This window comes from Chamaea fasciata, unplaced genomic scaffold, assembly GCF_029207755.1.
Source record: "Chamaea fasciata isolate MVZ Bird 193981 ecotype frontalis unplaced genomic scaffold, bChaFas1.0.hap1 SCAF_14, whole genome shotgun sequence".
Lineage (NCBI taxonomy): Eukaryota > Metazoa > Chordata > Aves > Passeriformes > Sylviidae > Chamaea > Chamaea fasciata.
Genome location: NW_027094099.1, coordinates 960,585 through 974,563, shown reverse-complemented (window position 1 = coordinate 974,563; position 13,979 = coordinate 960,585). Strand labels below are relative to the sequence as shown.

General features: G+C 42.1%; 1 protein-coding gene across 2 annotated transcripts in view; it reads left to right on the top strand.

Annotated features, from left to right (window-relative positions):
- SCAPER (S-phase cyclin A associated protein in the ER) overlaps positions 1-13,979 on the top strand; it is a 140,358-nt gene that overhangs the window by 111,302 nt on the left and 15,077 nt on the right. For both annotated transcript variants that reach the window (XM_066196170.1, XM_066196171.1), the window contains 2 exons: positions 6,187-6,424; positions 9,413-9,562. In XM_066196170.1, the coding sequence (XP_066052267.1) occupies positions 6,187-6,424; positions 9,413-9,562 (388 nt within the window). The remainder of the gene's footprint in view (positions 1-6,186; positions 6,425-9,412; positions 9,563-13,979) is intronic.

Genomic DNA, 13,979 nt, shown 5'->3' with positions numbered 1-13,979 from the left:
CAAGATCAGTTGTTGAAACCTTAATAACTTGTTACCCTGTTTCGAGCTTTTTTTCATACTTTATGTCCTCTTCTCTTACACAGTGAGAATCATTGAGGCTGATTTGACACCTCCAACTAGAAGTCCTCTTTTTCTGATGCTGTTTTGCATCTATAGCTAACAGTGGAGGTTGAGAGCTCCTTCCTCTCTGATGAGTTAAAAAAAAGGTGTATGAGAGCTGAAGACAGGGCATTGTCCCTTATTGTTTGTAGGGGGAAATCAGAAAATGCAGCAGGTGTGAATATTGAACTCTCTCTGCTGAGCAGATGAATCTGACAAGTGATACTTGAAAATTGTGGCCTTGGTAATGCTTAGCTGGTTTTTGCTCACCATTAGGAGTAACAGGAGCCAGAACTGAAAATAGAGACATTTTTATTAATGAAATAAAGAAAAATATTAAATACACTTTAAATGGAAGAACAGTGGGTTGTGTGGTTATACAGATCTCTTGAAATCTGCGTGGAATTGCAGATGTCCAGTAGCAATGTCCAAGATGACAGCCCTGTTTTCCAGAGGGCACATTGCAGATATGAGAGATACAAGGCCTCAGGTCCTGACTGCACATCTGGAATGTGCTTGGCCTGTACTCACAGAACAGAAAGCAGTGAGCAGGCTTGGAATGCAAGGAGCATTAATAAAGGCATGGCCGTGCTGCCTCAGCTCAGCCTTCCCTAAAAGCAGGAGGGAACACTAAGCGGGAATCTCCATGGCAGCTCCTTTCTCAGCACAGCCAAGGTTTTGCTTCTGTTCCTGTCTTCTCCTTCTGCTGCCCAGTGTTCATCAAGCCCCTTTTTCTCTGTTTCTCTGGACCTAAGGTTGCTGTCCCAGAGGTTTTGTTGTTGCTCTGTGGAGGGCTAGAGTTAATGCCTTGTTTCACTTTTGTCCAGGAGTGTGAGTGAATAAATTCACACTAACACAGAGGTAATGCAAAGAACAGGAGGAAAGTACTGCAGGGTAAGAGTCAGTCCCTGAGGCAGGATGTTCTCCCCAGGAGCAGTACACTGGAGAGCACTAACACAGATACGAGGAGGATACTGCAAGGGGAATATTGCAAATAACAGTCCCTCAAATTATGTAGGTCCATGGGAACACCAGCTGTTTAAGAATTTTGCTGTGTTCTCGATTTAAGAAATGCCTTCAAGCTTTTTGGTTTCCCCAGGAAAACACAGTGTCAGAGCAGTGCAGTAATTCAATTGTTGCTGGTACAAGTTATCTCAAACCAGAGGTGGGATATATAAATGTGTGTCAGCAGCTAGTGGAGCTGTGGGTTATGAGCTGCAGGGGCAGAAGGCTGCAGATGCAGGGGCTGGTCCCGGGAAATGGTGCCTGTCATGTCACAGTTGCACACGGATGTGGGCTGGGCTGGCCTCAGTTTTATTACAGTAATTAAGATAATGTCTGTTTTGGCTGCTGGATGGAGAATCAGATGCAAGCCTGTCTGAACCCTGCTTTTGCTTCTCACCACTTCCAAGGGACAGCAGCTCCAGCAGTTGCTGTTAAACGAACTGCTACTTGTGTCTGAAATTGCTGGAAGGTTTCACTGCATCACTTTTGTGCAGCACTGCAATCCCTGCTTGACAGTGGGAACTGTAGCAAGGTCTGACAGGTGCTAAATACTTCTTCATTCTTTTTTTATTATTATTATTTTGCCTCTTTATTTTGACATCTCTTTCTAAAGAAGTACTGAAGATAATTTTTAAATCCTAATAATAAAAAACCCCAACAGATTATATTCTAAGCCTCTTGGAAGCTCATGTTTCCATTTCACTCCATGTTTTTAATCGGGAGTATATATTTCAACTATACAAACATTCTAATGTATACCCTTAGAGAGGCTTGTCTGCTTGTTAGCTCAGCCAGTTTTTAAAACAATATATTTTCAGATATAAACAGTTTGCTCATATTGAAGCTTGGAGAAATTGTAGTTTTGTACTTGTTCTGCAGAGTATGCTGTTTCTTATCAAGCTGTATTGAATTCCTGTTTTTAATAAATAGTGGTGTATTTTAAGCAACCGAGTACCACTGTGTAGTATCTTTCTTTCCTGCGATGGGTATAATCCGGATTTTTTAATTCTTAAACCCTTTTTGTAAGTCATAAACCACATTGCCTGGGAGCAAGCTGAAAATCACAGTGGCAGCCCATAATGAAAATTCGGTGCATTTCATTAAACCTCTTCTTTATTTTTAAGATCCCGCAGGTTGTTTGACCGTAATATAAATATTTGCCTGTTTTTCTGTGTTTATATTTACACGTAATTATTGTGACTGGTAAAGTTTGAAAGCCTGTTTGTTTTCCCAGCTATATCAGCCAATGTCAAAAATCCAGTGGGTCTTGCTTCCCTTGAGGGATTGATTGGAGGGGTTTTGTCCATAGTGACTATTTTACTTTTGCGGCTGTTACAGACTCAGAGACAAAGTTTCTTTAAATAGGAGAATTAAGAGGACTTGCAGCTATAGGAATCTGATCACTTCAGTTATGTAAAGTCTGATTTTCTAGTGTGACATTGTCATCTTATGTCATGAAGGTTTTTAGGGATTTTTGCTTCAATCAGTCCCAGCAGCATTGAATTTTCATTGGGCTTATGTTTTGAGGTGAAATAAAATTCTGCTGAATGTGTGAAACAGTGTTGTGCAGACTTGACAAGAGTCACTCAGAGCAGTAGAGGCAGAGTGATTCATGCCTTATTTTCCATCATTTCATATAGATTTTTTCTATTTTAAAGCCCACAGCAAGTACAAATAACTTCTTTTACCTTTTTATTGTAAACACTTCGGCTTAAAGGGATGTAAACCAACAGTTCAGCTCAAGAGGAGCCAGTGGTCTGTTCACATACACAGAAACTGAAGTACAGGCAACATCCAAAATAACTTTTTTTCTGGCAGTTCCTTCAATCCATCAAATCTAGAAGACAGATTTTTAATTTCTCTTTAACAATTTTGTGCTGTAGTACAACTTCAAAGTTTTTCATCTTTTCTGTGAAAAAACCAATGCTTTGCATTTAGAGTTCTTTTACAATTGACTTTTTTATGTATATTTTGATTCATTCTCTGCTCCGGAGCAGCACAAAATGGTAAAAGGATTTCATCCAGCAATGTAAGCTTTCTCATATGGAATTGTTTAAAAATAATGATGGAGTGAGAGTTGAAAGCAAGCTAACTTTAACCTTTGGTAAAATTGGTCAATCTTCTGATTGCACAGAGTCAGAAAAAATTCTGTGAGGTATCATATGCAGTAATTAATTTGGGGTTATCATTTCACTGTGAGTGTACTTTTCTGTTTCGTGCAGCTGAAAAAGCTGAGAGTGAAATTAGGAAATACTGGTTGGCAGGAGGAACTGTGCTCTCATGTGATCCTGTGGCAATAAACGCTCTAGTTAGTCGAGTGTAACTAAGTGACGGTTAGCACATTTTGGCTTCTGCATCCTGCAGAACAAATCCTTGGACATCAGAAGGCATTTTGAAGTGAGGGATACCAGGGAGCCCAGACACACAAAGCAGAGCTGTGCACAGGGTGGTCCCAGGGCTGCCAGCTCTCCCTCCTCCTGCAGCCAACCAGGTCTGTGCCTCCCTCCCAGCCAGGCTGATGTGCCAGCAGGACCTGCAGCTTTGCAGCAGGGATCTGCCAAAGGCACAGCTGGCACGGCCAGGTGATGGCTCAGGAAGTGTCTCTGCTGACTCCATTCACACACACTCACTTCGAGACCACAGAGTTTCAAAACGAAGATTTGGGACCTGGATTCCAGACAGGGGAAGCAAAGCCCTGCCATAAATTGTTGTGCAGCATAGCCCCACCCAAACACACTTAGAACTCGAGTAGTTTTTCCACTTTTTATTCTTTGTGGAGTAAATCTTAAGGTCTTAAGGAAAACAGACACAACTGTGTTGCTTTTGTTCTTACTGTATTTTACTAAAGATCTGATTTTTCTCTCAGAGACTTGTGGACTTATGCTGTCTGGAGTAGGTTTTGTGCAGCACAGGTGTCCCTGAGGTAGGCCTGGGGCACTGATCCTGCAGGTAGCAGCAGAGGGTGCAGCACTAAACAGGTTTTTCAGTAGCATTGAGTATTCACAGACTGTAAATAGAAATAACTCAGAAACGTTACCCATAAGTGCTAATTTCAGATGAGATCACTCCTCACATCATCTGACCTACTGCTTTGTAAAGGTGAAGATGTGAGGGGACAGTGGTGGGAACAGATGGGTGCCAGTAGAGCAAGTTGTGTCCAGCCCAAATAGTGTCCTGTCGTGTTCACCTGAGCTCAGGGCTGCCCTGGGACACAGGGAAGGCAGGTTTGTGATCCTGCTCTGCCTCTTGCCCTCTCTTTGGGCCAAGGAAGCCATGGAGTGCTGTTAACAGACAGAAATCCTCATGGACAGACACTGGTTTGGTAAGGTGGTGCTCTCTTGCCTGCTTTATTTGCTTCACTAGGAAGAGTAAAAATGGCAGAACAAGGTGATGGTTGCCGAAACTTGGTCCTTGCTGAGCTCATGGTTTAGTTTCTCCATTGAAGACGTCTGTCTGTGATTGTAAAAAGCAGGATTAGTCAGCCTGCCTAGAATCTGTGTTGGAAATGTCACTGGAGGCAGTGTTTGTAACGGGGGAGGGTGCAGGGTACTCCTGGTACAGGTACAGGAGAGCTTAGTGAGAGCTGTTCTAGTCAAGGGGAAAGCTCCTTGCTGGTTCTGCTCAACAGGAGTATTCTGAGCCCTCTGAGTGTCTGGTCTTGGCTGTCTTAAACTGAGGTCTTCAAACTTACAGAAGTTATTCTTTTATTCATTATTTTAGAAAATTATTCTGGTTTCACTTCCATTTCCTTTGCTTTTGGTGCTTTTAAAAGGGAAAAAATACCGTAATTTAAGTTGTCCTTTTATAATGTTTTCTCATATAATCTCTCATATTTTCCTTAAATTAAAAAAGGGAATCACATATACACTCAATCTTTCTAGTCTCTTTTGATATTGACACTTCCTTTTTTTTCTTTCTTTTATTTATTTTGTCTCTTTTTTTCTTTTTTCTTTTTTCTCGTCTTTTTTTTTCTTTTTTTTTTAAAGATGTAAACATAGTAGATGAGGCAAAAAAACAGACCTTGATGATGTAGCATGTTTTCATTGTTACTGTTTGCTGAGTTTTATTATTTTAGTGTTTCCTTTGATTACCAATGTTGACCAAATATGTCTCCAAAATGAAATTCAGGTAATTTATGTTACGGGTTTGAATTAGAATTCAGAGAATATAAGAGTTGCTGAATTATTTTGGGGCTTCACTTTGTGCTTGCCTGCCCTCCACACATTATTTTTCCTCCAGGGTAGTGATATTCTGAGTCTCCCTTCGTAGTTGTCCTGCATCATCTTCTGGGTTATTAATAATGTGAAAAAACATGAGTAGTAGAAGTCATGGAGAATTATGTGAAGTGTTTCTGAAAGTCTGGATGTGAGAATGGAAAGGGCAGTCCTGAGTTATTTGCCTATCTGTGCTGATATCCTAGATAACCAGAAACCTTCTCGGTTATTTTATGTGCATGCCCAAAAGGTGGCAAAGAAACCCAGTTCCCGTGTGCACAGCAGTGCTGGTTTGTACTTAACTGTGCTTTGCTGCCCTGCTGCAGTCTCCCGTAACAGCATCTGACCGAAGTAAGAAGCAGTGTTTTCCTGCTGCTCCGCCACTTCATTCTGAAATTCCTGCAGAGCCATTTGATTAAGATCATCTGTTCCCAGTAACTTACTCTGCTACTTAGGTAGGCAGTTTGTTCCAGTGCCTGCAGCCCGTCACTGTGGCAGGAGAGGCTCTGGGGAGTTGTCCCAGTGCTGCTGGCTGCTATCGCAGGCAGCAAAGGTGAGAGCAGGCTGCTGAGCTGAGGCCGGGCTCGCAGGAGCCCCTGTGTGCTCCCCAAGTGTCCCAGATTTCACGCCGGTAGCCGGAGCACGGGCACACGATGTGAAGCGAGAGCCTGAGCGATAGGGCTGTGCTGCAATTAGAGAGAGCGTGAGACGCTGCCCTAATTATTGCAAGTCTTGTGGAAATGCTGTGGTTTCGTGGCACTTTAGGCAGCAGGTTTTCCCTGGTTCCCAGCTGACTGTTTTCTCTGCCTGTTTGGCTCCTCCCGGCCCTGCGCTGCTCCCTCTCAGGCTCTGGCTGTTCCCTCGGCAGGTCCTGGAACATATTTGACAGCGCCCGTCAGGAGCCCACAGGACTCACAGCTGCTCTTCAGGCCACGGACCTGGTGGGAGTGCTGCACATGCTGTACTGTGTCCTTTTCCACGGCACCATCTCAGACCCGAACACGGCCAGCCCCAAAGACAGCTATGCCACCAACACAGTCCAGGTTGCCATTCAGAGTTTACGTTTCTTCAATAGTTTTGCCGTTCTTGACCTGCCTGCCTTCCAGGTAACAGATGTTTTAAAACTTCTCTTAGTGGAAAAATGTTAGTTATCGATTATATCGTTGGACTAAGTTTTGTCTTTAAGATCTTGGTTATTGAAAGAGTTTTTAAATGTTAGGTTTCGTGCATAAAATTTGTAACTATTGTTAGGTCTACCATATAGCTGTGGCTGAGGAATTTAACCAGAAAGTGAAAATTTAGAATACCTGAAATGCTGAATCCAGTCCATTATCTTTTAACTTCTTTTTTTCTTGTTTCTACCATAGTACTTTTTATATTTATTAAGCCTCAAAAGTGTAAAAAAAAATCTCAGTCAAAAGGATGAAATACCAGTTTTTCTTATGTGAAAGGATTTGCTTGTATTATAACCTCATATTACATTTTCCAGTGCTTTCAGGGGCCACTTCCTTTAAGATTGCCCAGCTGAAACTGATAATTGCTTGATATCATTTTTTTAGCAAGTAAAATTTTGTTGACCAAAAATTGGAAAAATTTTTTTCATAATTTTTATTTTTTAAAAAAAGGTGCATTTTGAGTCCTGAGAAGGACTGCTTGCCTTTTTCTGTGAACAGAGTTCAAGTGTAAATGAATGATTTTGCCACACAAATGCTGGTGTATTTCTCAGGTAAGTTGGTAAAGTTGTACTGTTAATATAAAACACCTGTCAGAAAGCATTGCCTTGAAAACACATTTAGTAGCATCAATCTTACACAATTTAACAGCGCAGGTTTCTTTTTCTTTTAGTGTGTAATTTGTATATGTTGTACCACACTCTCCATCTGAAATGCATTAAACTCAGCGAGAGCTTTTCACAGGTGAAGAATTCGCTGTGACTCCTTCAACTGCTGTTTCTTGCTGTGGGTTTTCAGTACATTTGGTACAATCTGTGACAACAGCAGCAAAACCTCTGTGTGCAGCAGTGTTCATCTGCAGCTGCAGCCCCAGTCCAGGCGGGGCGTTCTTACAGGGACAGAAGCAGGATATTGGCTGGGGTTTCCTTGCACACCCTGCTGACTCTCATTTCTTTCTGTAAATCGAGGTAGTTCCCTCCTACACCTCGTTCAGCACCTCTTGGTTTGAGGCTGGCTGTTTGTTACAGGTGTATGCCAGAGTCAGGCTTGAACTGGAGCAGCTACAGTTCGCAGGGCAGCTGTAGCAAATCACACTGGCTGCAGGGCTGCTCCCTGATATCCCAGGAAACCGCTGTTCATTTTTAAAGCACCATCCCCTGCTTACCCTGTCTGTAATTATCCCTTACCAACGCCATTGTATCTCAGAATTTATAATAGAGAGTCAGCATTAACTTCCAAATGGTCTGTGCTAGTCTGTTCTGCCAAAAACGTTGTAAGTCAGTAACTATTGCATGAAGGGTGGCCAGAACCCCAGCAGTGGGAATTCCTTCCCTCAGTTCATGGACACAGGGAGTACCAGGAGTATCCACCCAAGCAGTTTGCTGGGCTGTGGGCATCGTGTTTGTGATGGACAGGCACCCTGGGGTAGCCTCAGCAGCTCTCTCCCTTCTGTGCATTAATGTGATTTGTTTCTGTAATGTTAAAGATAACATCCACCTGAGGCAGTTTGCTGGACACCCTGACCCTTTGGGCCGTGGCAGGCTGGCAGACAGCAGAGGGAAAAGCCTCCTTTATGTACGGTGTGATCGTTATCTCTAAGGGATAGTTTATCACAAATTAGTAGGACTGTGGAATAGGGGGTTCTGATTAGCAGAAGAGGTCTGGTATTCTCGAGTTTGTATTAGCACAGATGGCTCATGGGTATATATTTCATTTAATTTGACAGTCTAAACAATTGAAAGATGGTAGTGAGAAACAGCACAGGGTCCTGAGCTGATATTAATTTTGGCTAAAAAGGAAGCATAGTTTCCTTGAAAAATTAGTTTAACTTTTATACACAAACTCAGGTGCCCTTTGGCCTGTTGTTATCAGGGGAGGTTAAACCCAGAGTGCTGGGTCACAGCATGCACGGACAGCACTAATTAAATAAGGATGGACCTGAGAACGTGGCGTTTACATGACATAAAGCAGTAAATGGTGCCTGTATTGGGCATTAAATTTTGAAAATATACTGACTTACCAGAATGCTTGAAGTTCAAGATCAAAAGCATCCACAGCTGAGCCTGGTTTCATTGTCAAGGATCCTGCTTTTGCTGCTTGTATTTGGAATTCAGTAAGACTAAACTCTGCCACAGCCTGGGATTTATGTATATATATTTACCACAGACTACAAGGTAGAAAATAAAGAAAACTCTGAAATGAAAGAGATTTTCTCAGGCCTGCATTGCTGTTTCATTAGAGTTAGGGGTCTGTCGTGCTCATTCCTTGTGCTTTAGTTTTCCCCTTTGACCCTGTGTCGCTCTGTCTGCTTGACATGTTTATTAAATAGAGGCTGTAGGCTGCGCAGATAAAATCTAATTCCGAATCTCCACGTTACAGCAATTTGCCTACTTTTAAAAAACATCCCAAGAAGGTTTGCAGCTGAGTGTTCTCTCCTTTTGGATGTTTCTAACTTTCTGTAATGTTTGAAAAATTGTTATTTCTTATTCATCATTGTATTCCATTCAGAGAGTGAGTTATTAACGAGAAATCCGTTTTGCTCTAGTGCAGAAATGAAGATGGTTTGGTTTCTTTTGCTTATTTCTAGGAGATATTACTAAATTTTCCTGGATCGTGTAATGTATATCAAATGAAATGGTCAACCTAATGTTACGCTGAATGTCAAATAAGCAGAATCCAGTTTTTCCTGTGGCCCTTGAAAATTTGAATTTATTCTTGCTTCTGTGGCTTTTAATGTTATATTCCAGTTGTGAACAGTAAGCAGCTGAAAAAAGAGATTGATCCTGGCCTTTCACAGCAAAGAACACAGTCTGCACTTTGCAAAAAAGCCCCAGAGGGGTGCAGTTGATATGCACACAATTCACACCAGTTCTAGAACATACTGCTGGAGTATTAATTTCTGTTTCTTGGCCTGTTTTTCAGTCGATTGTGGGAGCTGAAGGACTGTCCCTGGCCTTCAGGCACATTATCAGCTCCCTGCTGTGGTACTGCTCCCAGCATACCTGTGAAGGATTGCTGCACGAAGTCATCATTTGTGTGGGCTACTTCACTGTAAACAACCCAGATAACCAGGTAAGGCAAATGGAAAAGGGGATCAGAAGTTATCAGGGGCACATTTAGTCATGGATCCCTCCAGGAAACTCATCCCCTCAGCGTTGGTTTTGAAGCACTTGGGATTCCTGCGAGCACAAAGGGATGTGTTTGCAAAAGAGAAGCTGAAGTTTTGAGTTAAGACAAAGAAATTTATTTTGTGTGTCCATAAGCAAACTCCATTTGGAATTCTTATGCTGCCATTGCATTGATTTGAGCTGGCCTTGCTCACTGCCAAGGTACATACACTTAGAAACTGATATTTTTGATTCTAAGTTTGCTTCACGTCAGCTTGATCAGATGGTTGTGATACCCAAGTTAAACCTTTCTAAAGCCAACCAAGCTGTTCTCCCATGAAGACTTGTCCTTGGATGCCAGTGTAGCTGTCTCCCTGCTTGCCACTCTCAGGTTAAAGCCATTCTTCTCCATGAATCTTTTCAGTCATAAACTAAATGCCCTATTCAAGAAACAGTAAAAACTCCCCTTTAGCTTCCTTGATTGTTGTCCACTTTTGCCACTGGACTCCGTGACCTCTCTTACTGGCTTATAAAATAACACAGACACAAAACTCCCCAAAAAAAAATGTTTCAGATATATCGGTCTTTAAAATCTCCTGGTTTCCTCAGCTTATGTGTAAACATCTCAGGGTGTATTGGGCAGGGCAGGACTTGGCACTGGCTCTTTGAATATGTGAAGCTGACTCTGAATGTGTAGGTACTGCACTACAGTGCCCACGTGCTGGGTGTGATTCAGCTGAATGCTGCATTTTGTGCAGGCACTCACTGTGTTCTCTCTCTGTGCTTGTACCACCTGGTTCCCTGTTGTGCTCAGCTTTTGGGATGGAGGGTCAGGGTGGGGAGCTCAGTGCCCTCAGTTCCAGGAGGAAGTGTTAAAACTTGTTAGGAAAGGTTTTAGGGAAAAGCTGATCGATAACATTCTTACAGGTATTGACTATAATTGGCACGCTGACAATGCTGCCACAAGTATTATATAATTGTATCGTGATGTTTCTGTGGGATTGGCCAGAGCTGGAGGGAGGATGCTGCAGCCTCCCCAGCCTGTGTGACCAAATCCCACTCAGCATCTGGAGCTGCCTCTTGGCAGCACTTCAGAATGGTCGTTTTTAACCCCGTGTGATGCTGCTGCCGTTTGGAGCCCCTCTGCTGCCCCACGGGTCCAGCTGGCTCCCAGTCGTGCCAGCAAACCACCTTGTCTTCTCTCTGCAGCTCAAAAATCCCTGTTGTGGCACACAAGTCCAGACAGATGTGCATGGAGGAGTCGGCACTGCAGGAAGAGTGCAGCAGAGGGATTTCCTGCAGCGGTGCCAGCCTGCAGTGCCGGTGCCTGGGGAAGGTCTGGCCGTGCCCTGGCAGCGGCCCCGGGGCCCCAGGATGCTGAGGGGGAGCCTTGCAGCTGGGTCCTGGAGCCTTCAGCTCTCAAAGTCGGCTTTAGGGTTTCAGTCAGACAGCCGTGTCAGTCCTTCTCGTACCCTAAGAGCTCTCTTCTAGGGTGGTTTGCTTTGGAGGTGCCATCTCAGATGTCATGACATGCTTAACTTTTTATGTAATTTCTAATATTCTTCATTAATGAGATGTTCCCCGAGGAAGAGGCATTTGGGTCTGGCTTTTTTTGTTTAAAAAGGCATTTTGAAAAACTGAAGCTTTCCTTACTCAGGTACTTGAAAGATACTGGATGGTTTTTCAGTGAAAGGAAGTAATTTTTCTTTTGCTACCAGGCAAAACAGTACGACTTTATTATGGTCATTATTTTAAGGTGCTCTTTGGGTTGTGACTTCCCCTAGACAGGCTGCTTTTCATGAGCAGGGAAATGCTTTCTTTTCATTCAGTTATGGTTTAATTTTTTATTACATTAAGAGCTTCCAACTTTTTTTCTTTCATTGTTGATCATCTGGGGAGTTGTACTAAAAATAAAAAATTGGTCTCACAGTGGAAGTTTTCAAATAGTAGGCTTGGAGTCCTGGCAAGTACAGTGTAATAAAAATAGATACGCTAGACTTGAGCTGTGAAAACAAATTTCTGTATAGCCAGATAGCTCTATTTAGTATTTGAATCAACTTCAACTGAGTCAATAACTGACGTACTTCAAGGCAGATTCAGGTTCTTCTTGCAGTCAAATGTGCGTTTGTTTGGAAATGTTTGTAGTTTAAAGTAGTTTCCTCTCTGAATTTGTATTTCTTAGTACAAATGGAGGTATGTTTTCATTCCTCTCAGTGCTCAAAACGAAAAAGAACAAACCGTTGTCTGGAGTTTTCTGTGTCCCGTTTTGTGGTTGCTTTGTCTATCCACTTCAACAGACAAATGTCCAAAGCAGCATTCTGGAAGAAGGAAAAAAAGGCAACTTTAAAAAAAAAGAAAAAAAAAAAAAAAAAAACAGTTCCCCAGGTTGGAGAATAGATAGATTTCTGAAACAGAAATTTTACAGCCTGTCAACCTCAGCATTGACCTTCTGTAGTAGTACAGTGATTTAAGTAAGCAAACTGCTGCCACTATGCAGACAAAATTATAAGAATTGGGCAATTTCCTAAATATTTCACAGTCACAGAACAAAATCTTCCAAGAGCATCGTATGCCAGTCATTTAATACAATATAGGTTTGACTTCATTTATGATGCTGTCTGTAAAAGTCTTTATACTTAGTTGAGTAGCAAATTCAAAGGGAAGGAGGAAAGTGCTTTTCTCTTGTGTAGCTTGGAGATTCAGATTTCCCCACAGCTGCCGGAGCCCTCAGCCCCTCCCGGTGGGTCCCACACACGGAGCCTCTGCCTGGGCTCCCACTTGGTGTTTCCACCATGCCTGGCTCCTGGGCCAGGCCCAAGTGATTCTGTCAAGGAGCTGTGAGGACAGTGGATTCCTGAGGAATACATTCCTGAGTGTTTTGATAGTGCTTGCTCTGTTTATTTTAGAAAGACCGTGATTTTGCTGACTCTGCCCACATATAATATATTAGTAATATTCCTTTCCTTCGTTCCTATTCTGTTTTAACATTCATAAAGCTTTTCCTGGGCAGCTGCTGTCGCTGAAGAAGTAAATCAGTTATGAAAGTGAAAATTGCAAAAAGCAAGGAGTGTTTCTTTAATATTTGAAATGCTCCGAGGCCAGCGGTGAGGCTGAGCTGCCCTGTTTTGTGTTGGCAGGTGAACCTGTCTTTACTACAGACCCAGACAGCCTCTGCTCCACAGGCCAGCTCAGCTTGATTGGGCATCTGCTCCTCAGCAGGGATGAGCAGGGAAAAGGGATTCCCTTTCTCTGGCCACCATTTAATCTACTGCCCTACAAAAACAGGTCCCATGATACCCAGGATAGACGTGGAACGCTAAACTGGGTAATAAACATAATGTCCAATCTTTCAATAGCCAAGCCTACTATATCAGACTGTAGAATTACAGTTTCTAATTAAAATGTTCTTGTTAATTAAAATTATCCTTCTATTTCATTACATTTTTATCCCCTTTTATTGTTTGATTTAATTAGTATAATGAATATAATTAGCATGTGCTGTCACCTCACCTTATTTGCATATTATATTGAATAATTGAATGTGGCCCTGTAATTAAATTACCAGGAATGACAGATGATTTGCTTTCTTTCACATTGCTGCATTGGGAATAGAAATCTTTCCATATTCATTGCAGTGAGGGAATATTTTTCATCTGAAAAGCCCTCACAAATCAGATCCTCAGCCTCTGGATCTTGCTGATAGGCTCCAAAAGAAGTTGCGTTATTCGTTTGCATTGCTATGCCTTTATTTAAATAAAGATAGCTTTTGTTCTCCCAAGTCTTTGATACACACTGTATTTAGGGTGCTCTAGAAGAATCCCACCAACTTTAAAGGCTTGTAAGATACGAACTGTATGCTTCTAGAAGACACTATTGCTAGATTGCAAAGCAAAATCTCTGCTGAAAGAGTCAGGAAAAAGTGTGTGCAGCTTTTCAGAACTTTGTTATAAAATTAGGCTTGTAGATAGAAGTAAAAAGTTCCCTCAGAAGTTTTTTAAAAATGTACACGCACACTGTATATCCTTGAAGAAGGGATTTCATTCCCAAAAGTCTTCCAGTTGTGTAAGTCGAACTTATTTCTCTGTCCAAACCCTCTATCCCCAGACGTTTGTGCCCAAAACAAGGTGTTACTCTAAACTCATAAGTAATCGAAATGTTAATATCTAATAATCCATATGCTGAAGACAGAAGCACATGGAATTAGATGTAATAGTATCAGTAACCTACTAGAAATTACTCCTCGCTATACAGGTGTGGATTATTTGTTGCAAAACACCTTTCAGGCATCCCAGCTAACTCCAGGTAAAGGAGCAAGGAGCAGTGAGATAACAGGATATCTTGGCAGGGAATCTCTCCCATGTTAAAAATGTGAAATGTCACAC